This window comes from Hyperoodon ampullatus (assembly GCF_949752795.1).
Source record: "Hyperoodon ampullatus genome assembly, chromosome: 4".
NCBI classification, from domain to species: domain Eukaryota; kingdom Metazoa; phylum Chordata; class Mammalia; order Artiodactyla; family Ziphiidae; genus Hyperoodon; species Hyperoodon ampullatus.
Genome location: NC_136917.1, coordinates 24,384,073 through 24,405,944, shown reverse-complemented (window position 1 = coordinate 24,405,944; position 21,872 = coordinate 24,384,073). Strand labels below are relative to the sequence as shown.

The 21,872-nt window shown below is 50.2% G+C and overlaps 3 protein-coding genes across 4 annotated transcripts; 2 read left to right on the top strand and 1 right to left on the bottom strand.

Annotated features, from left to right (window-relative positions):
• Window positions 1-3,415: 3,415 nt before the first annotated feature.
• Window positions 3,416-9,097, top strand: ARL10 (ARF like GTPase 10). The gene is made up of 4 exons (XM_079703387.1): window positions 3,416-3,638; window positions 4,260-4,461; window positions 7,329-7,504; window positions 9,003-9,097. Exons 1-4 carry the CDS (start codon window positions 3,456-3,458, stop codon window positions 9,030-9,032), a joined length of 591 nt encoding a protein of 196 aa, XP_079559513.1. The 5' UTR covers window positions 3,416-3,455; the 3' UTR covers window positions 9,033-9,097.
• Window positions 9,098-15,160: 6,063 nt separating this feature from the next.
• On the bottom strand, window positions 15,161-19,362 carry NOP16 (NOP16 nucleolar protein). 2 transcript variants are annotated; one of them, XM_079703643.1, is made up of 5 exons: window positions 19,243-19,362; window positions 19,044-19,152; window positions 17,839-17,908; window positions 16,226-16,332; window positions 15,179-15,474 (listed from the first exon to the last, which is right to left on the bottom strand). In XM_079703643.1, exons 1-5 carry the CDS (start codon window positions 19,347-19,349, stop codon window positions 15,331-15,333), a joined length of 537 nt encoding a protein of 178 aa, XP_079559769.1. In that variant the 5' UTR covers window positions 19,350-19,362; the 3' UTR covers window positions 15,179-15,330. The 2 variants fall into 2 exon arrangements, with proteins under 2 accessions (XP_079559770.1, XP_079559769.1); XM_079703644.1 differs by lacking the exon at window positions 17,839-17,908 and having other exon boundaries at window positions 15,161-15,474.
• Window positions 19,363-19,616: 254 nt separating this feature from the next.
• Window positions 19,617-20,558, top strand: HIGD2A (HIG1 hypoxia inducible domain family member 2A). Its single transcript, XM_079702272.1, has 2 exons — window positions 19,617-19,785; window positions 20,141-20,558. The coding sequence occupies exons 1-2, from the start codon at window positions 19,632-19,634 to the stop codon at window positions 20,305-20,307; spliced, it is 321 nt and encodes a 106-aa protein (XP_079558398.1). The 5' UTR covers window positions 19,617-19,631; the 3' UTR covers window positions 20,308-20,558.
• The last annotated feature ends 1,314 nt before the right edge of the window (window positions 20,559-21,872 follow it).

Here is a 21,872-nt window from a genome sequence, read left to right as displayed (position 1 = left end):
CTGACAGGTTGGCAGATAGCACAAGCCAGCCCCAGGTCAGGCAGATACCCGGGGAGTCACAGGGAAGTTGGCAGATCAGAGAAACTAGCCCTGTGGCTACCAAAAGAGGGCCGGGCTGGGGTGTGGACAATGGCAGCCTAGAGCAGAATAGGACACAGCCCCATCAGAGTTTTCTGATAGATACACAATTTCTTCTTCCCCACCTTGCCCGGGGCAGACCTTGGCCAGCCCTATAGCTGTCACCATACTATTACTGCAGGCTGAGAAGGCACTGGCTGGGTGGGGTTGGCTTACAGCCTCTGGGTGGGGAGGGAGGTCAAAAACAAGTACAAGGCAGTGAACTGGCCTGTACCTTAGCTTCTCTTCCACCACTCCTCTTCGCCCTCCTGATACCTTAGGCACTAGGTTATGGCAACCATGGGTGGCAGCTTCTAGTAAGAGTCCTACCTGGATAGAGAGAGGTACAGGGAGGTTCTTCAGGGATGCAGATGTCTTCTCAGGACAGTATAATCCAGGAGGTACAGACTGTACACGAGAGTTTCCTTCTCAACTCACCAGGAAAAGTTCAAGCTACACTTGGGCTTTGCCCCCTCCCCCAGGCACTCAGTCCTGGCCCCAAAGAAATAGGAGCTCACAGGGGCAGATAAGAGACAGCTGAGGGACACACACCCATCAAGAGAAAGACAACATACAGGGCAACCTTATCCAGACACAGCAGAGTTCATGGACTAGGCAGGACAGGAAATGAAATACACATTTTAAGTATTATTCTAAAAAGGAAAAGAGAGGATTGGGGAAATATGAAGGAGGAACAAGAAGTCATACAGAAGAACCAACTATAGAGTCAGACATGAAAAATGTCATAGATGAAATAAAGACCTCAAAGTTTGGGGTGAATAGCAGAGTGGATATAGCCAAAGAAAGACCAAATAAGCAAGTATTGATATTAAGATCAGGTTGAGAAAATCTCCTAAAAAGCATGAAGAAGGTATAGATATTTTATATGGTACCCCAGTACACACACACACACACACACACACACACCCTTAAAACAAGTTTCATGAGAGGGTGTTATTGTCCACTGTATTCCATATATATATATATATATATATATATATATATATTATATATATAAAACATATATATGATATAAATTGATTTCACAATTCACTAATGGTCTTAAACTACAGTTTGAAACACAGGACTGGAGTCATACTCTTAGGCTCTCTTGCTAAGCATTACTTCTCTCCAGAGGAATGATTTCTTTGAATGGGGAGTTTGGGAGAAGACAGTAGGTATGCTCAACGCAGCTGCTTCTGGGCTCTTCTGCCCTGCCCATCTGTAGAGATGGTGGGTCAGGATGCTCTCTGACTGCTCGGGAGGGGCCTGGCCCTGTAAGGTTTCCAGACAGTTTCTGTTCTCACTTCAGTGCCTACCCCTTTCTGACTATTTGGTGCCTCTGCCATACTGGCTGTTAATATTCTTAGTATAAAACTCCTGCCCTTGCTTGATGAGTTGAGTCACTGATCTGGTGGGTAGTCCATCTGTTTCAGGAGAAAGTATCAGCAAGTCTATTTCGGCCCCATGTCTAAGCCACTTTCTCCAATTCAGCATTTATTGACGACAAAGATGACATTTTTCTCTCCATTTGAACATCTTCTTTGTCTTCTCCATTAGTTCTAAACTTGGGGAGCAGAAGCATTCTTTATAAACCTGCTGTTATGGACCAAATGGTGGTATCCCCCCAAAATACATTATGTTGATGCCCTAATCCCCAGTGTAATAGTAATGATAGTATTTGGAGGTGGTGCTCTTGGGAGGTAATTAAATTTAAATGAGGTCAAGAGGGTGGGGCCCCACCATGGGATTAGCGTCCATATAAGAGGAAGAGAGAGCAGAGCTCGCTCTCTCTGCCACGTGAGTACACAGTGAGAAGGTGGCTGCCTGCGAGTCAAGAGGGCACTAGCTGGGAACTGACACCTTGATCTTGGACTTCCTAGCCTCCAGAACTGTGAGAACTAAATTCTTATTGTTTTTCACCCAGTCTGTGGTATTTTGTTATGACAGCCCAAGAAGATTAAAACATCTGCTAAGATTTAACAGTGTTGGGGCTTCCCTGGTGGTGCAGTGGTTAAGAATCCGCCTGCCAATGCAGGGGATATGGGTTCGAGCCCTGGTCCGGGAAGGTCCCACATGCCGTGGAGCAACTAAGCCCGTGCGCCACAACTACTGAGACTGCACGCCTAGAGCCTGTGCTCTGCAACAAGAGAAGCCACTGTAATGAGAAGCCCGCGCACTGCAAAGAAGAGTAGCCCCCACTCGCCGCAACTAGAGAAAGCCCGTGCGCAGCAACAAAGACCCAATGCAGCCAAAAATAAATTTATTAAAAAAAAAAGATTTAACAGTGTTAAATGGTGCCAGGAGGTCAAGCAAGATAAGAACTAAGATGCCACCAAGGGATTTACCAACAAGGGGTTTGTTAGAGACCCTGGTGAGAACAGCTTCCCTGGGTGGGTGGGTCAAAGAATAGGAAATGCACATTATCCCAAAGCAGGGCTAAAATGGAAAGGAGAGGTAGCAACCAGAGGCAGAGGAAACAGGAGAGATCTGAGCATACCGGGGGGGTGACAAGAAAAAAGCCCAGAGTCCTCCCTGGTGTATAAGATGGCTTGAGGTGGTTTACAGTAAAAATATACCCATTCACCCCACAGTTCCTCACAGGGTCCTCCTCTTAAGTACCCCAGGCCCGTTTCTCCTGCTTTTCCTCCTTCTGTTACATCTGGAAACTTTGGCAGTCACTGGGGGTCACAGAGGACAAAGTGGTCAGGTCTAAACAGACTCCTGGACCTGCCTGCTTCATCAGGATGCCAAGAGACCACAAGAGAGCAGAACCCCTGGGAACCAGGCAGCAGCCAAGGCAGGGTAGAGAGTACTAACAGTCAGGGACCTGGGTTCCAGTCCTGTTTCTGCACTCCATAACCTGCCATCCCATAGAATTCCTATCCGAGATCTTGAGGGATCCAGGAAACAGATCGCCTGGGTTTGAATGCAGGCTTCACCAAAGCACTACGGTGTGGCTTGGGCCTCGGCTTTCCCTTCTAAGAGGCACTGTTTTAAGGGGTAACCTAGAACAGCTGTGAGCTAACCCCCTGGCACACAGCAAGTGCTCGGTAGATGCCAGTATCACCGCCTCTTGTCCTGCCCAGGCACAGCCTCCCGCTCCACACCGCACCTTGCAGAGTGGGTGGGAGGTCCTCGCGCTCCGGCCAGCGCCCCCGCTCCAGCCGCCAGGGCGCGGGCGGCCTGTCGCGACAGCGGCGGTGCATTGTGGGGCTTGTAGTGCGGGGCTCGGTTGGGTGGGTGGGCGCGGCCGAGGCAGTTCGCAGCGGGGCCATTTTCGGCAGGCCGGCTGGCTCGGCCTGTGCAGCCGGCACCCGCGCCCCTCGCCCGGCCCGATGGCGCCGCGGCCGCTAAGCCCGTTAGTGCTGGCGCTGGGTGGCGCGGCGGCCGTGCTCGGTTCGGTGATCTTCATCCTCTGGAAGACCTACTTCGGCCGCGGACGGGAGCGGCGCTGGGACGGAGACGAAGCCTGGTGGGGCACGGAGCCTGCCTGCCTTCCGGAGTGGGACGAGTGGGACGTGAGTACCTGGAGAGGATCTGCGCCTCCGCGCGCGCAGCCGAGGGGTGTGACCGCCGCCCTGCGGGGCGGGAGCTTGACGCCGCAGGCCTCGCGCGGGTGGGCGCGCGTCGGGCGGCCGGGAGTCCCGGAACCGAGAAACGGGTGGGCGTTTGGGGGAGTGTGCTATGCTGCGCCGCCGTAGGCCTAGGGCTTCCTCCGGGCAGCCAGAGCCTGTCGGGCCCGCGCCGGGCCCAGCCCGCGCCCGCCCGGCGCCTGCGCAGTACGCGCGGGCCGCGGGATGCCGGGAGAGGCCCTCCGCCCCCTCACCCGGCCCGCGCGGTTCATTTGCGCGTTTCCCCGGCTCGGTGGTTCCTTCCGCTGTGGGATGTGGGGATTGTCAGTCTGAGGAGGCTGACGCTCCGCGAGGGGTAGGAATTTGCCCGAGGTCACTCAGAAAAAACCTGAAGAACGGGTCTTGAGACTCAGGACTCCATAGGCCCCGCTCGTCCCTTTGCAGCACAGCGGGTCTTGCTGTGCCTTAACGGCGGCAGGGCGGGGATGGGCGCTTTGGGCCTTCGGTCTTCTATGGGGAAGGGTCAGGCGGGAGAGTGCCGACCGCAGCCTGACCCGTGCCCCACAGCCCGAGGACGAGGCGGACGAGGAGCCGGCGTTGGAGGAGTTGGAGCAGCGCGAGGTGCTGGTGCTGGGGCTGGATGGCTCTGGGAAGAGCACGTTCCTGCGCGTGCTGGCCGGGAAGCCACCGCTGGAAGGCCACATCCCCACCTGGGGCTTCAACTCCGTGCGGCTCCCCACCAAGAACTTCGAGGTGGACCTGCTGGAGAGTGAGCAGACCCTCCCCCCACCACACACACACACACTCCCGCTGTCTCCCCATCATCTCAGCTGGACCCAAGCCGTGGCTTTTTATCTAAGCAGGACACGCCCCTGTAGAAAGTCCTTCCCACGCCTCCCTGCGACACAAGATATAGTCCAAGCTCTGTACTCTGGCTTGGTCGACCCCTGTCCCTCACCCTTACTGCAGCCCACATGCCTAACACTGAGATACTAACAAAGTTTCCAGTATGCCAAGCCCTTGACAGACATCACTTTAAAAACCCTCCCAACAACTCCATAAAACCGGAAACAGTTATCACCTTCATTATATGTGAGGAAAGGAGGCCCAGAAAGTAAAATAATTTATCCAAGCTCACGCAGCTTGCCGGTCGGCTAATGCAGACTATCCGGCTCTGGGCTCTCGATGTTAAGCACCATGTACAGTGCTTGTTTCTGAAGGGTGCTTGCTGTTTTCTTTCTAATCTTCTGTGCTTTGCATGCACACTGTTCCCCCAGTCCGGAAAGCCCTTCTTCCCTTGTTAAACTGCTGTTCATCCTTCAAGATTTAGGTCAAACATGATATCCCTCTGAAGCCTTCTCTGACCCCTGGGCTAGGTTAAGAGCTCCTCCTGCTGCAGTGTTTGCCATATACCACCCTGTGTCCCTGACTAGGCATCTGGGGCACCGATAAATCCGATCCAGCTCTGGCCCCTAGGGCCCAGCCCCAATCAGGTACCTGGGAGAGCTTGTTGAGTGAGTGATCAGAGAGGGTCTGAGCATCCTCCTGCCCTCAGTGTTAGGCCTCTTGGGATCCCAGGAGAGGATGGGAGAGAGGGTATTGAGAGCGCAGCAGTACTTAACCACCTGTGTCCAGCCACAGACTCAGTGGGGATGGACGGGTAGCCTTCCTGCCAGCCAAAGGACTCAGACCATAAAGACTAGGTGGGTTTTGTTAAGTCCTAAAGTGGTGGGATCGGACTCTGAGGGCCTGGCTTTTGGCCTGAATGGGCCCAGTTCCTCTGGTCTCAGGGCCTTGCCTGCTAGCCTGCCCTGGCTACATCTTTTCTCCCTGACTGTAGCAAACGTTGACATTCACCTGAGATTTAGTCCTTTCAACAAGCTTTCCCTGCCTCCATCTCTTGTGCCAGGGACACAGAAAATTCAAGTGGGGGTTCTGCACTTAAGGCCCACTCTGTCTGGCAGAGACAGTATCCCCCTCCCTCCACCTTGGAAGAAGGGGTTTGGTGTTTTCATGTTACCCAGGGGTCTGCCCTGTTAACATCCCAGGCTCAGTAAGGTCACCCAACCTGGATTCAAACCCAGATCTCCCATTCAAGTCCTGGGGCTTTCCCCTCCCACAGCACTCACTTCACTGTGGTCTCCTACAGTGCCTGGCCTGGAGCCCAGCTGAGAGTGAGCACTTCATGCATTTTGGATGACTTTTCCCTTCCCCACACCTCCTATATCCATATTATTAGCTAGTTCTGTCAGCTTTATCCTCCAGTAGAGTCTGCGTCTGTTCACTTCTCCCCACCTCCATCTCTGCCTAATTGGTCCAAGCCATGGTCACCAGTCAGGACTACAACAGTCTCCTTGCAGGTCTTCCTGCTTCCACTTCTGTCCTCAATGTTGGCCAGTGGTATCTTTCAGAAACCCATATCAGATCATGTCATTCTTGCTTAAAATGCTTAAGGGGCTCCCCACAGACTCACTGTGGCTTTACAGGCCCTGTGTGGTCCAGCCCTGGGCAGCCTTGCTGGTCATGGCTTCCTCCTCTCCCCTTCTGGCGGCGCATCAGCCTTCTGCTTCTCGAACACACGGATCTTGCTCTGCCCACTGCCTATGATGCTGCTCTCTGCCTCATCTCATGACTAGCTCCTTCTCGTGATCCCAGACTCAGTTCACATGCTGCCTCCTTAGACCACCTTCCCACACCAACCAGTCCAAAGCCACCAGCACATACAACCACCCCACCCCGCCCCTTTCACTTTTTCTGTTTTACTTCCTTCCTTTGTGGAATGTGTTTATGTGTTACTGCTGTGTTGTTTCTGGTTACGGAGGGAGCTCCTTGAGAGCACGGCCCCTGCCTGCCTTGCTCACCTCTGTATCTCCAGCACCCAGATCAGTGCTTGGCACCTAGTAAGCACTCAGTATATACTTGTTGAGTGCCTGCTATGTGCCAGGCATTGTGCTGAGGGCTTTGGGGGGATCCAGAGATAAATAGCTCTAACTCTCAAAGAGCTTAGAGCCCACAAGTGTCAGAAGTATAACCAGAAACACTAGGATGCAGGATGACCAGTGGGGACTTTGCAGAGGGACAGAGGGGAACAGGAATAACCCAGGTTGGGGATGCTACTTGGGCAGCCAGTTGGTGACACTATTGAGTATGGTGTTTCCAAGGAAAGAAAATGGGGCGACTAGACTGAACAAGAGAAGCCGAATGGAGAATGGCTGTGCACAGGCAGGGCAGGGAGTCCTGGCTGCTGACCACAGCTGCCACTGACCCAGGAGGAAGCTAGGATTTGGGAGGAGGCAAGGCAGCCCAGGAGAAAGAACCAGAGTACTATTTATTGAGCATATAGTATACATCAGTCCCGTGAAAGGTGCATTGCATGTGGTACCTTTGGGTTTTGCTGCAACCTGTTAGGTAAGTTCAGTGAGGAGGAGACTGATGCTCGGAAGTAGCGACCTGCGCAGGGTGACCTAGTTGTCAGAGCTGGAGCTAAACCCAGGTCTGATTGGCTCTGGAACCTGTGGACTTTCCCTTGTTCCTGGCCAGTGGAGCCTTGGAAGGCAGGAAGTGGGGTGGGGTCAGGCTATATGTAGAGAGCCAGGGCCCAGGGAGGCTCTGAGCTGGCCCCTGGCCTCTCCTCAGTCGGTGGCAGCCAGAATCTGCGCTTCTACTGGAAGGAGTTTGTGAATGAAGTGGACGTGCTGGTGTTCATGGTGGACTCGGCTGACCGGCTGCGGTTGCCCTGGGCCCGACAGGAGCTGCACAAGCTACTGGACAAGGACCCTGACCTGCCTGTCGTCATCGTGGCCAACAAGCAGGTGAGGGCCATGGGAGGCTGGCTCAGTCCAGGCGGGCTTGATCCACAGATGCCTGGACAGGGGCAGGGAGCACTGGAGAGGTATTCGGGCCCAGGCCCATGACCTGCAATGCTTAGCTGAGAAACTGTCCCCCACCTCTGCTACCTGTACTCTTTTCTCATTCCTAATCCTCATCCTCTCTCTGCCTTCCTCTTTGCCTGTCATTTGTCATCCTGGAGAAATGAGAAAAATTATTATTAAGTGTCCACTATTTCCCAGGTGTGGTTTCAAATAACATTTCATATTATGCTTGTGTTCACCCTACAAGATATGGGATACTCTTTCCATTTTACAGATGGGGAATCTGAAGCTCAGAGAAATTTTGTACACCTTGAAAATAGTAAAATTGGAATGTCTTAACTCCAAAACCTGCACCTTTTCCACTCTTTTATGTCCATATGATTTCTGACTCTAGATCAGAGAGCTACAGCTAGGAAGTGATAAGAAGTTGAACAGATTAAATAATAAGAAGAACTAACATTTATTGTGTGTTTACAGCGTGCTAAGCACCCGGTAATCGTGACCTCACTTCAGTGTTACAAAAACCCCACTATAGGCCTTGCTGTTAGCCCAAAGTTATAGCTGGTATGTGGCAAAGCCAGGAGTTGAGCTTAGATCTTCCTCAAAGTTCCTGCTCTTCACTCTAACTCTCCTGGCCCAGCAACTCTCGGCATCACACACTTAAGATGCCATTCTCTGCCACAGTACAGAGTCCTGTCATATTTCATGTGGCCTGTGCCCATGGTCCTGATAGCTGTGGGGCATGTTTCCAGCCTGGCTTGGAGAGAGGCTGTCCATCTTTGAACTCAGGTTCCCCCCTGCCTATCAGGAAATACTTGACAGTCATTTATAAATAGGGTAACCATATGTCCTGGTCTGCCTGGGACAGCCCCCATTTATGCCTGTTGCTCTGGTATAACTATTAATAGTACTTACTTGAGTCTCTGAAGTACCCCAGTTTGACATGGGGAGGGGGAAGGGTAAGCTGGGACAAAATGAGAGTAGCAGTGACATATATACACTACCAAATGTAAAATAGCTAGCTAGTGGGAAGCAGCTGCATAGCACAGGGAGATCAGCTTGGTGCTCGGTGTTTTGTGACCGCCTAGAGGGGTCAAATGTAAAATAGCTAATGGGAAGCAGCTGCATAGCACAGGGAGATCAGTTCACTGCTTTGTGTCCACCTAGAGGGGTGGGATAGGGAGGGTGAGAGGGAGACGCAAGAGGGAGGGAATATGGGGATATATACGTATAGCTATACGTATAGCATACGTATAGCTGATTCACTTTGTTATAAAGCAGAAACTAACACAACATTGTAAAGCAATTAGACTCCAATAAAGACGTTAAAATTAATTAATTAATTAATTAAAATAAAAAGAAGTACCCCAGTTTGGACAGTGAATCACATCATCATCTTGTATGTAAACTATAATTTATAGTGATTTTGAACCTACAGGAAACAACACCTGAGGTCCCAGCACTCTAAGAATTGCTCCAAGAAGAATCATTTTAATCTTGGGCCAGGCTTGAAATTAAAATGTACCATCACCATCCATGTTGTGTAGTGGCTTCTTTTTCTCGTCACTGGGTTTCTAGAAGTCTAGGGAAGGTAAGGCACTTGTCTGGAAGTGACCCCACTGTAAGATCTCTCCACCATTAAGTTTAGGAAACTGAGCTAGGATTCCTATAAAGGTTATAAACTTGGTCATCAAGCCAACCTGAGTTTGAAACCTGGCTCTGCCACTTATCACTGTTTCATTGGCTAAATGACTTCACCTCCCTGAGCTTATTTCCTCATCAGTTAAGTGTGGACTGTGAGAATTAAGTAAGATTAAGTGCCTATCACGGTGCCTGACTTAGAGGAAGTGCTCGCTCTTAGCACAGTGGCTGTGGGTAAGAATGACGGGGTGGAAAGAGATTGATACCAAGAAAGTCAGAGATGAAGAGAGTTTAGACCAAGTGGCCATGAGAGAACTTAGGCCCCAGTGTTTCCCCAGGGAGCCGAAGAACAGTTTATTTCATAGATGACAAGGGTGTGTTGTTGGGAAACACTGTCAGTCCCGCCTGACATCTCTGTTTCATCCCAGGACCTGAGCGAGGCCATGAGTGTGGTGGAGCTGCAGCAGGAGCTGGGCCTTCAGGCTGTCGATAACCAGCGGGAAATCTTCCTCTTGGCAGCCAGCATTGCCCCTGCAGGAGCCGGCTTTGAAAATCCTGGCACCGTGCACATCTGGAGACTGCTCCTGGAGCTTCTCTCCTAGGCTGGTACCCACCTGCTCATCAGCCAGCCCTGGGACCCCTGCTGGGACCCCAGGGCTCCTCCTGCTTCTTCATCCCCAGCCGGGGCCTGGGGCACAGGCTATGTGGCAGCACTTCCCTTCTCCCCTCCTCACCCTCTCAAGAGCAGGGCCTGGGCAAGGCCAGGAACCATATGGAAGCCTTCTTGGTGAGCTAGCCATGAGGCTGAAGCAGGGAGGCAGGTGAGGCTGAGGGTGGGAGAGAACGGTGTCTTGCCCATTCTGGGCTGGGAGTGAATCCCACTTTCACCAGGGAAGGCAGCCTCGTCCTCTGACCTGTACAGTGAGCTGCTCAGCAGGCTTAGTTCTCCCCGCCCTATAGGTCCCAGTGGTTGAGGACCGTTGTAGGTGTCCGAAGTATGCCCAGTCTAGACCATTCCCTCCTGGTGACTTCACACCCCTCTAATGTGGGCAGGTTCTGGGCAGTACGCTGTAAGCTCAGACCCCCACTCCTGCATTATCCTCCAACCCCAGCTGGCTCATGGCCTTGTGCAATCCCTCCCTCTCTGGCCCCAGGGCCATCCTTTTTAAAGAGAAGTGATTTCTATGTTTTTTTTCTAACTTGGAGATGTATTTCCCAGCCATGAAGATAAGAAGCTCAAGGACGAACCTAGAGATCCTAGCAAGGAGCTTTCTGAAACCTCCCTGCTTCCCCGAGGTTGAGGCCTGGCCCACCAGCCTCTTGACTACAGAGTAAGTGGTATTCACCTGCTAATCAGAAAAATTGAAAGCTTCCCCAAGCCCCCCACCCCACCAAAATCTGGAGACAGAAGCTGCTGCTCTTACACTAACTGTGCCAATGCCCATGTTTACATAAGTCTGGGGAAGGAAGGAGCCTGCCTGTGTCCCTGGGAAGAAGACTGTCAGCGGAGCGGGATGTTGACCTCCAAACTGCATTTATTTATTTATTTATTTATAAAAGGAACAGGCCAAGGTTTAGGCTCTGTTTCTAGGTGCTGTTATTAAAACCCCAGATGATTGTCATGGAACATTTGGATCTTTGAGGAAAATAACTGGAATCATGAATGACAGTGTGGTAAGCTACATGTGTCAGTGGAGACAGAGCTCGCACTCCCCTGACCCTCTGTGGCTGTAATTGATGTCATAATACTTCACGATGATCCATATGAACTTGAACGCCACCACTTGGCCCAGCAGTCAAAGGGACACAAACTCTGTGTAGGTAACATGACTCTGGGAGAGACAATTTCATCATAGTTATCCAAATAAAAAGAAATGAGAATTAGCAGACCAACCAACAGGGTAGCCTTGGGTACATCACTCAGCCTTTCTAGGCCTGCTGATTGCCCAGCTAAGGCAAAGTTGGACAGAATTTCTGCTGTCCTCTCCAGTACACATTCCATGATTCTCCTGTTTCCAGTGATCATCCAGTTTAAGGACTGTCTCTGTATTGACACTTCTCTTTAGTGCAGGCAAAAGAAGGAGTCTTTTGTCTGTCAGGGGCCACTGAACTGTCACCTCCACAAATGGGCCTTTTTTTCAAGGAGATATCCAACTCAGTTTGCTTTTTAATGGAGAATAGAGATTATGTGCCTTTGTTTCATTTGACATTTACTCATTGTGCTGCAGTTCCATGCTGTGGCCGGTGCAAGAGGGACAGGCCAGGAAGGTGGGCTGTAGATGTCTCAGAACAGAATCACTTTCTTTGAAATTCTGATTAACTTTCTGCTTTAAGAAGTGATTTGACTGATTTTATTTTAAATATTTCGGGAATGACTTGGGTTTTAGAGTAGACTTTGAAGCTCTGCTGACACTTTTCATTTCGCCATTAGAAGGTTGGGAGACTTGACTTCTCTGTTCTATGAACTCCACCTCGTCCTCTAGTACTTAAAAGTTACCTTTGGAGCCAGCATTGTTGAGGGGGGCACCCTTTTCTACTAATTAATCTGCCTTTGGTCTAATGAGTATCACTACGTAGTACAGTTTTTAAAGTCCCCACTGTGGGGAGGTGAACTTGACTAGAGTTTAACTATGTGTACTTTAGCAACTTTCAAAGACCACTCTCAGAACTGACAGGTCCCAGTGGCACACCAGAAGACACCACTGAGGAGCACTGAAGGTCCAGTGTGCCACGCCCTGGTACTTGCACAGAGTGTATAGACGTTCTTTTGGCCTGTGGCTGTGCCTCACCTGTGGAGCTGCTGGCCTGCCCTGGCGAGGTGGCAAACGGTACTCATCTGCTCCGGTTCCTACCAGGACCAGATTGGGCAAAGTGGGGGAAAGGCCTTTCTTAAGAACAGCTAACTGCCTGGCCTTGTGGTGCTCTTACCTAGTTGTTCCTGAATGAGCCCAGATGACTGCTTCAGGGAACCAGTCATTACCTGGAGCTGTTCATCTCAAAGTGAGGTTCCTGACTAGTCCGGGTGATGCTGTGTTCCCCCTACTGCCCTGACTCTACCTGAGCTTTGGAATAGGGAGTGAATGGCTGGGCAGCTCTCATATTCTAATGAAGACCATACAGTGCCCACTTCACATGGGAAGGAAGTTTCCGCACCTACTTGCTGGTTGAACCTGTGCCTGGATCACTTACCCTGGCTCTAGGGGCTTCTGTTCTTAAGAGTTATTTAAATGAAACCATGGCTTCTGACCTGCTGCTATCCCTCTGAAGAGAGGCCAGCCTGGCCCAGAGCTTGGACATGTGGATGGTCTAGGCAAGAGGGATCCTGAGGCTGCTGGGACCATCACCTTGGACTGGCCGCCTATTCTAAGAAGCCTCCTCTGGCACTTCTTGGCACCCAGAACTGCCCGTTGCAAGCTTGCACTGACACATTGGTATCCAGCTGTAAGGACTGGGGAGGAGGTGAAGTTGGTCCATCCTGGCCTCCCGATCCTCTGCAGAGAAATGCTAATGAAAAATCTCACAACTCTAGCCTGTCTGTCTGAATGAAACCCCAGGTTCTCCAGAAAAATGTTTCCACTTGCCTTTAGGAAACATTTTGTTCTTATGCTAGTTTAGTATCAACTGCCAGCATCTCGAACCAGCTGCTAAAACTCGCCTGTGGTGTCCATCGTCGTCCTCATCCTGCCCCAGACCTCAGACCTGGGCAGTCTGCCTCTCATCTTTGCTGTGTGTTCCCACATCCTCTAAGTCCTTTCTAGTAACTGAAAAGGGGAACCTCCAAGTTTTCCTGCTGCCTCCAGGCGGTGGGCCCATTAAGGGACAAGGGGAAGATTGCCATCAAAGATCCGAAGTAAAGGAGCCTTGCTGTCCCAGCCTATGCCCTGTGAACACGGACCCACAAACTGCATAAAACGGAGTGCTGGTGGCTGTTTGAGGTATACAATAAATGCAAAAAATTTGGATATGGTTTCACATAAATGCTGATTTTGAGTGTGCTTGGTGCTTATAGTTCGTGAGGGGCAGCTATGGAGGGTGGTCCCAGGACACTTCCTGTGACACAGCGTGTCAAACAGCAAGTTCCTGTTCCCTGGCCCTTCAGTCCACAAGGGGGTGGGGGGGTTAAGGAACATCAGCTTTGGCCTAATTCAGTACTTTTGGGGAGGAACCCAAACCCTTTCTTGAGAGGAGTTCTAGCTGTCGGGGCCAGAGCTAGGCGTAGAAATGGGAGCGAGAACATCTTTTGAGTGCCTCCATGCCAGAGGTCAGAATGCAGGTGGCGCCATTTCACAAGCATTCCCCCAGTATCTGCCTTGGGCTGGGCTCTGGGATTCCCAGACAAGGTCCCTGCACTCAAGCCCAGTCTGGTAGAGAATGTCAGCCAGACTAAAAGGTAGTTATGACTGTGATAGGTACTGCTACAGGAAGTCTGGGGCATGGGAACTCCAGCCTGGGGGCAGAGGAAAGTGGTATGGAAGACTTCCTGAAGTTGGCACCTGAACTGGGTGAAGAAACAAGGTTAAGGGCCCGGCCTGGTCAAAGGTCCTGAATTTGGGATGCTGTGAAGGGCAGAAGTTAGGAGGCCAAATCACAAAGGCCCCCAGGAGCTCTGCTGCAGACTCAAATCATAAAGGCTGTGCTCGAGGTGTTCACAATGGCCAGTCACTGCTGGAGTCTAGCAGGCCAGATCTGATGGGGGGTGGTTTCTATCTAGTTTCCAGCCTGCCTTAATGGTGTGGGACAGGTGGGCTGCCTTCAGGGTCCAAAGAGAAGGTCAGCAAGAGAAAGTCTAGGCTTAGTCATCGTGCAGACTTGACTTCAAACCCCACGTTAATGCCTCAAGCCTGTTTCCTTACCTGCAAGATGAGGATACCACACAACCTTACAGGGTTTTATGTGAAATGTTCTATGTAAAAACATAAGCCCTGGGCTTCCCTGGTGGCGCAGTGGTTGAGAGTCCGCCTGCCGATGCAGGGGATGCGGGTTCGTGCCCAGGTCCGGGAAGATCCCACGTGCCGCGGAGCAGCTGGGCCAGTGAGCCATGGAGCAACGGGAGAGGCCACAACAGCTAGAGGCCCGCGTACCGCAAAAAACAACAACAACAACAACAAAAATAAGCCCTTCTTTTCCAGAGCAGTGAGGAGACAAATTTTATGTGCTTTAAGGAGAAAGCTTAGGAACAGAGGTTTTCTGTATTAATAACTGAGGATAATATATCAAGACAAGAAAATGCCCAGCACCCACCGCACACTTTGTGATCCTGCTACATACCAGCCGTGCCACCGAATTAGGCAGGCCTGGCCCCAAGGAATGGCCATGCAGTGTGTAGCCCAGTGCTTGGCACACAGCATAGTGGTATTCAGCAGTCCCCAGACGGTCTCAGAAAGCAGGTTTAGGGGCCTCAGACTCCCTTCAGGAAAGACAAGTAGCAAAGGCAGGTCACTTGAAGACAGACCAGGAGGCAGCTATACAGCTTCTTACCCTCTGGCACTTGAGCCACAGCTGGCCTCAGACCAGGGCCGTGGAGAACCGGTCCACCAGCCCCCAGCCTGGGGTGAGGCAAGCACTGGAAGCCCCTCCCAAGCAGCCCAGGGTTCCCAGCAGGCTTCTGTAGAAGCGTTAGTGGAACTGCTATGCAGGAAACCAAGGCAGAGAGCAGTGGAACCAGAACAGGGGAGAAGAGGAGGGAGGCTGTGCATAGAAGGGCATGTGAATATGGAGCAAAAAGGGCTGAATGGCCTCTTTACCTTGGCTGAGTAGGTTTTTGCAGGGGCAGCCCCAGGGCTTGGCTGGGAGGGGCAAAGCAAAACCATCAGAGAGGTAAAATACTGTATTTTATTGTACACAGACTATATTCAAACAAACAACCCACTCTGCAAACAGCAGGTTTTGGCTTTTCCCAGAGACTCCAGAAGAACATAAATTGAAGCCTCTGGGAGACAGTGCCTTCCCCAAAGGGAAGTGTGAGAGAGATTTTGTGTGTGTATGTGTGTGTGTGTGCTGTAACCTTTTGATTCCATGGGGTTTGGCTAGCCTCATCTGTAGCCGCACACCTCTCCTTGCCTTAAACCCTGGCTCAGCTTCTCTGGTCCAGGAGGAAGCCTCAACCTGGGGCAGGTGTAAACCAGTCACTCAACCTCCATCTTATTCTTTTGCAACGAATCGACAAACGCTTGCCACTCCGCTGGGTAAAAACGCTTATAGACGTTGATCTTATTCCGAATCTGTTTTGGGGTATCTTGATAGTAATTCTTCTCATCCCGGGCCATAGCCTAAGAAGGGAGAAGGGCCACTTGAAGAAGGCTGGACAGGCAAGGTTCAAATCCTAGCCCTGAGTTGGGCAAGCTACTTCCCATCCCTGAGGTTCAGATTCCTCACCTCAAAAGCCATAGTGTATGTGGGGAAATGCCCTCAGGGACTAGGCAGGAGCTGGGACCAGCTGAGTAGCTCATTCTCCGTCCATCGCCAACTGATCCCACCTGGGTACAGGGGTCCAGTGTACCCAGATCTTTCCATTTTTAGGAGAAGCCAAAAATAAGGACTTTTATTTGAAACCTCCGATAATTAAAATGGCAACTACAGTTAACCCTTGAACAACAGAGATGTGAACTGCATGGGTCGACTTATACACGGATATTTTTCAGTAGTAAATACTACAGCACTACATGGTCCATGGTTGGTTGAATCCCTAGATGCGAGGAACCGCAGACTTGGAGGACCAGCTATAAATATAGACAGATTAACTCTCAAGTTGTTCAAGGGTCACCTGTAGATCAAGTTGACTAATAAAAATACCATGCAAGCAAAACATATTAATGAGTGCGATATGAACCACAGGCCACTCAGTCTATCCAATTATAAGCATTCTGTCAATGGCATCCATTTCTTAGGGTCTCTCTTTCCTCTCTGTTTCCACTCAGTCTCAGGAAACAGGCAATAGCCAAGCATATCAGACCCTGAATGGTCCAGGGTACCTTCCCAAAGGGCCCAAGTGGTTCCTCCTGCCAGGCCTAAGCCACTCACCTTATAGTCCTCCCCATGGTTCTCCACCATGTAGCAAACATAGTCAATGAGATCCCGAGATAGCGTATTTCCTTTCTTTTCTGGAAGGCTGGCTTCTGCCTCCAGGTCTGGGTTGAGAGAAGCCAAGAGACAGGGAATGAGGCTTTGCTTCCTGCACAAGTTGAGCTGCTCAGTCAATCCCAAGCCACAAGAGTTGCTACACCAACCATCTGATGAGCTTTTCCATCTGCAAATTCAGTGCTAGAAACTTCTTTTTAGCCCCTCAGTGTCCAGGCTCTGTCTATGGCACAAGCATCTATCAGTATGGCAATGAACTGAAAGGCAAGTCACTGCTCTTTGGGCCTCAGATGGGTGAAAGAAAGGCACCAAACTAAAAATATCTACTTAGTGCCAGGTCCTGGGGACAGAGATGAAGATGCAGTGCCTGTCCACAGAACAGGGCTCCCTTCCAGCTCTAAAACTCTCTGAGAAGCTCTTGAAGAGTTAATAACAATATGTGAAATGGAAAGGTGTGAATAAATGAGAACTCAAGCTGTAAGAACTAGGGCCTGAGGCACCTCTCTACTCCATGTGAGGGGAAAAGCCAAGCTCTAATAATGGCCTCACACCTAAAATAGCTAGGTAAATACTCCCCCATTCCTCATCTATGAAGGGAGAAAAATAGCTACCTCATGGAAATGAGGTAGTCAAATCTTATCCGGGGTTAGGTGCTAAAATTGCTTATAGTCAAAATTATCTTTAACTTGGTTGCCATGAGTTGCGGGGAGGGGAGAATAGGGCATTATTGTTTAATGAGTAAAGAGTTTCAGTCGTGCAAGATGAAAGTTCTGGAGTTCTGTTGCAAGACAATGTGAATATACTTAACACTACTGAGCTATACATTTTAAAATGATTAAGATGGTAAATTTTATGTACTTTTTAACCACAATTAAAATTTTTTTTAATTAAAGAATTAATAGTAAAACTTTTTAAGATTAGCTTTGACTACAGAGAGTACACACGATTTTGTATATACAGTCCTGTGCAGTCAGTAACTCTTACAAGAATCATTAAAATAGACTACAGACAGGAACTCACAGAATTCTATATCAAATGTCTGGTCATTCAGATACTTTAAACTTTAGGAGAACTGTTAAAAATCACAGACAGGAAAGAGGAAGGATGGGTAGAATATTCCAGAGTATTCCTGCTTCCCTGCAGAATTCACCCTCTTCTGTTTTAATATTCAGTCTCTATAGCCTTAATATACACAAAATTGGATTTATCATTGTAAAGATTACACGGTGGAACCTTTAAAAAAAATCTGTTCATCCTTAAGCTCATAAGAAGCTGAATGTGTGCCTGAGACTTACCGTTTCCTCTTCTGTCCTCTCAGGCACTACTTACATCCTCCCTGAACATCTCTGACCTCCCTTCACACACTGGAGCTTAGCCAGTAGACTGAAAATGTCTCAGCCAGGACACAGTCCTAACTCTGCAAGCTGAGCCCTAGACCAGCTCAGTTTTTCCCTCTGAACCTCAGTTTCTCCATCTGTGAAATGAGAACATCTGAGGGTCCTTTCCAGCTCTAACTGAGCAGGATGGTGACCTAGAGGAATGTGGCCCACACCCACCATTGAGCACATAGGGTTTCCGCATGAGGTCCTTAGGCCCCTCCTCCACGTCCACTTCCAGGGCCTTTACCTGCAGAGAACACAGACCGTGAGACCAGGAGACAAAGGAAAAGATCCTGGATGAAGGGAAATTCTAAAGGCTCCTGCCCATCCCAACACAACTGCATTACCCACAAGGATCCCTCCACAAAGGCAAGAATAGATGACAAAAAGAACTAATGCCCTGGAAGCTTCGTGGTTCCCAAGAGGCTCAAATAAGCAATTCATCTTTCTGTACCTAACTATAAAATGGATATAATACCCCTTGCCTGCCTCACTTAACTGTGCGGTTAGCAAATGAAACAATGCACGTGAAAGCACTTTATACTTTACAATGAGGGAGAGATGTCAGACATCTTCTCTTATGCAGAGGAGCAAGCTGACAGTGCTTGGCTATAGCTTCATAACTGTTCAAGAAACAGTAGCGCCATTTTCTTCTGGCATGAAGGGATAAAAAGAAACATGCCTGAAGGCAATGGGACAAATCCTATCAGCAAGCCCATTCATTAGGTTAACTATTTATTGAGCACTAGTCACATCCTAAGCACCACAGGATTTAGTAGTGAATTGAACAGGAGATTATGTTGGGGGAAAGAGGCACAGACAATAAACAAATATACAATATAATATACCATCAAGTATTTACAAGTGCCAATGAATTAAAATAAAGCAGGAAAGAAGTTACTGAGTGAAAAGGGGTGCTATTTTTGAGAGCGGTCCAGAAAAAGAATTATTCCGGAGAAATCAGCCCTGGGAAAAACTACCCCTAAGGAAGCCTCAGACCAAGGACGATTGGATAACTGAGGAAAGGTGTAAGGAACAGTAAGTAAAGATTCCAAACTCCTTATTAGGAAAGTTAAGGGCAGAAAAAGATAAATTCTGGAAAATATGGCTGAGATGCCAAGGGACCCAAACAGTTTAATTTCAGAGGAAAAAAAGTAAGTGCAGAAGGAAAGGGGAAGCTCCAACCCAGGTCCAACGTGTGCTGGGGGAGGGAGTACAGCCTGGCCGAGTTGGCTGCGGGGAAATCGCAAACCCAGAAAAGGCGTGAGGGAGGCAATAATAGACAGGATTAAGTTCTGAAACCCAGCTAAGTATGGCGGGGGTGGGGGGCGGGGGAGAGCTGGAGGTGGAGGGCAAGGGCCGGGACCCTACCACGTCACTACCTTTCTCTTAAGAAGGGGCACTGCCCTGTTGGGGTCCATAGCCAAACCCATATCAGCCAGGTTCTGCCGCACCGATTTGGTCTGGTCCCAGGCATGTCGGATGTGGGAGCTACGGGAAAAGAGAGGGCGATCGCATAACCATCATCTCGCCGGCTGTCCCGCCTGAGGCCCCCAGCCTCCTGAACCTTGGTCCCTTCACCATTCGATCCGCGGCGCTGCCTTCCGTCGAGCATTCCGGTTCAGACGCTTCCGGTTAACATTATAACCGAACTTCTGCCTCCGGGTCTTCCCCTTGGCTTTAGGCATCGCGCTGACCCCAGCACGGGTAACTCAGACTCGGGGCCTCTTACTCCAAGTACCTCGTGTAGCGACTCCTTCCGGCTAGTGATCGCGTGGTTTCGCAGGCTTTGGGGAAATGTAGTCCTCCACGCAGCGACAGCGGACTGATTACTACGACTCCCAGAGTGCCATGAGGGATTACACCTGCGTACAACACTGAGCAAAGTCATTTTCCCCGCCCTCTTTGATGACCTCATCAGGAGGCGGGGCTTAGCGTCCGGATTTTCTCCTACAGCTGTGGCCTAAAACATGGAGACTCCTGGCACCGTCACTCCGGAGGCACCCTTTGAACCATCGCAGCCCCCAGTCATTGAGGGCTTTAGCCCAAGTGTATACAGCACTTCGGAAAGCTTCAAGGAAAAGTTTATTCGCAAGACCCGCGAGAACCCAATGGTACCCATAGGTAAGCAAGCGGGCGCTAAAGGTACTGTAGACCAAGAAGACAGTGATGTAGAGGGGAATGAAATCGGGGAGAACCGGGGACGCCAGGGCGGGGACCAGAATGAGAGTGGACCAGAGATGTAGCGAAGGGGCCGGGCGGTGAGGGGCCGGGCGGTGATTGGAGCAGGAGCTGGACGGGGTTGGGGCGCTGAGATGGGGCCGATTCTGACGCGGAGGACCCCCGCTTCGGCCAGCTCCTCCCACCTCAGCTCCACCCCGTACCCCCCTCTCCTCAGCTGCTGTTTAGAGATTTTGACCCTGGGGGCGGGAGCCCAAAGCGGGGAGGGTGCTTCCCACCTGCTTTGTCGCTTCTTCAGGCTGCCTGGGCACAGCGGCCGCCCTTACCTACGGTCTCTACTGCTTCCACCGGGGTCAGAGCCAGCGCTCCCAGCTCATGATGCGCACCCGAATCGCCGCCCAGGGCTTCACGGTCGTAGCCATCTTGATGGGTCTGGCTGCATCCACTCTGAAATCTCGACCCTGAGTCGGTGGCCTGGCCTTGAAAGCTCCGCGGAGATCGTTCCCAGCTCCAGGAGCAACCACCGGTCCTGCCACTGGCATTATTCCCTCATCTCCCCTGACAAGCCCCTGTATCAGTGGGGGCAGAAGTGGCCAATTGTGCAACCGACAGATTTTTTTCAGGAATCTCAGGTTCGGTTCAGTTTGAGTGTTGCATACTTCTAGTTGTGCTGCACCTTCTGCACTCCCTACTTAATAAACTCTGATCCACTTGTAGTTTGGTGAATTCATTCCCTGTCTCACCCCCATGCTTTTTGGTCTTTGGTTTTAGGAGAAAACAGACTAAAGACTGCAAGGGCTCTTAGAATTCCAATAGTCTACTGATTCTCAAACTTTCCTGGTAACAATCACCCTGGGGTACTTATTAAAAGTAGAGAGTCTCTACAGTGATGTTATATGAAAAAAAACAAAAAACTGATCTTTCCAACAGTTTTCAAACTTTCAGTAGAAAACCTTCCTTCATATGAGGCCTGCCATGGTTCTGTCAGAGGCAGGGGGCTCTGCCCTCCACTTCTGCTCCTGACCCCAATCCCACCTCCTGAGAGCACCTAAGGCTCCACTGATCTAGACCATCTCAGCTTGGTTCTTGATGCATTTTATGGACCAGGAAACTGAGGCTTAGAGAAGCAGCCTGGTGTAACAGAAAGAGCATAAAGCATAATCCCAAAGCTTGCCAGTGGTTTGTGGCAGCACCTACTGTTTTATGGCTAAGGAAAAAAGGAGGCTGGGGGCCTGAGCAACCTCTAGAAGAGAGGCAACTCATGAGTTTCTCATTCATGTAAAGTCTCAAACAGGTGTTCCTGGTCTGCAGTCAGCCCTAAAGTGTTGATTCGGATTCAGGTTCCTTCCATCCGTGACTCCATCTGTTTCAACACCAGCTGAATGACTTAGGCCAGCTAAGTTTCTTGCCCCCACCCTGCTCTTTCAGCTGTAAGACAGAGATTATAAATGTAAAGCAGTACTTGTGGTGACCCTTGGCCTCCACAAGGAACAGATATGAAGTGGTGAGGACTATGGCACTTCTAGAGAGGATGGCCACTATTTTTAACTGTTGGTGTTGTGGGCTCCCCACCTCCAAAAAAAAAGATTAGTTTAAGTCCTAACCCCAGTACCTCAGAATGTGACCTTATTTGGGAATAGGGTCTTTTCAGAGGTAATCAAGTTAAAGTGAGGTCAGTAGGGTGGGCCCTAATCCAGTATGACTGATGTCCTTATACAAAGGTGAAATTGGGACACAGCGACAGACACGTATAGAGAGCAGGTGATGTGAAGATGAGCTCAGGATTGTAGTAATGCTTGTACAAGGCACGGAACACCAAGGAACACAGATCCTTCCCTAGTGCCTTTAGAGGGATCATGGCCCTGCTGACACCATGATTTCAGACTTATGACCTCCAGAACAGTAAGACAATAAATTTCTGTTGTTCTAAACCAGACGCTGTGGTATTTTGTTATGGCAGCTCTAGGAAACTAATACGGTTGGCAATTAAATTTTTTTTTTTGTGTGGTATGCGGGCCTCTCACCGTTGC

Excerpts from the sequence above, each read along its gene's own strand:
- HIGD2A (XM_079702272.1), top strand. The coding sequence starts at position 19,632 with ATGGAGACTCCTGGCACCGTCACTCCGGAGGCACCCTTTGAACCATCG. Across the intron at positions 19,786-20,140 it reads GAACCCAATGGTACCCATAG|GCTGCCTGGGCACAGCGGCC; the intron begins GTAAGCAAGCGG and ends TCGCTTCTTCAG.
- NOP16 (XM_079703643.1), bottom strand. The coding sequence starts at position 19,349 with ATGCCTAAAGCCAAGGGGAAGACCCGGAGGCAGAAGTTCGGTTATAAT. Across the intron at positions 16,333-17,838 it reads GAAACCCTATGTGCTCAATG|ACCTGGAGGCAGAAGCCAGC; the intron begins GTGGGTGTGGGC and ends CTCTCAACCCAG. Across the intron at positions 15,475-16,225 it reads ACCATGGGGAGGACTATAAG|GCTATGGCCCGGGATGAGAA; the intron begins GTGAGTGGCTTA and ends CTCCCTTCTTAG.
- ARL10 (XM_079703387.1), top strand. The coding sequence starts at position 3,456 with ATGGCGCCGCGGCCGCTAAGCCCGTTAGTGCTGGCGCTGGGTGGCGCG. Across the intron at positions 3,639-4,259 it reads CGGAGTGGGACGAGTGGGAC|CCCGAGGACGAGGCGGACGA; the intron begins GTGAGTACCTGG and ends CGTGCCCCACAG. Across the intron at positions 7,505-9,002 it reads TCATCGTGGCCAACAAGCAG|GAAACAACACCTGAGGTCCC; the intron begins GTGAGGGCCATG and ends TTGAACCTACAG.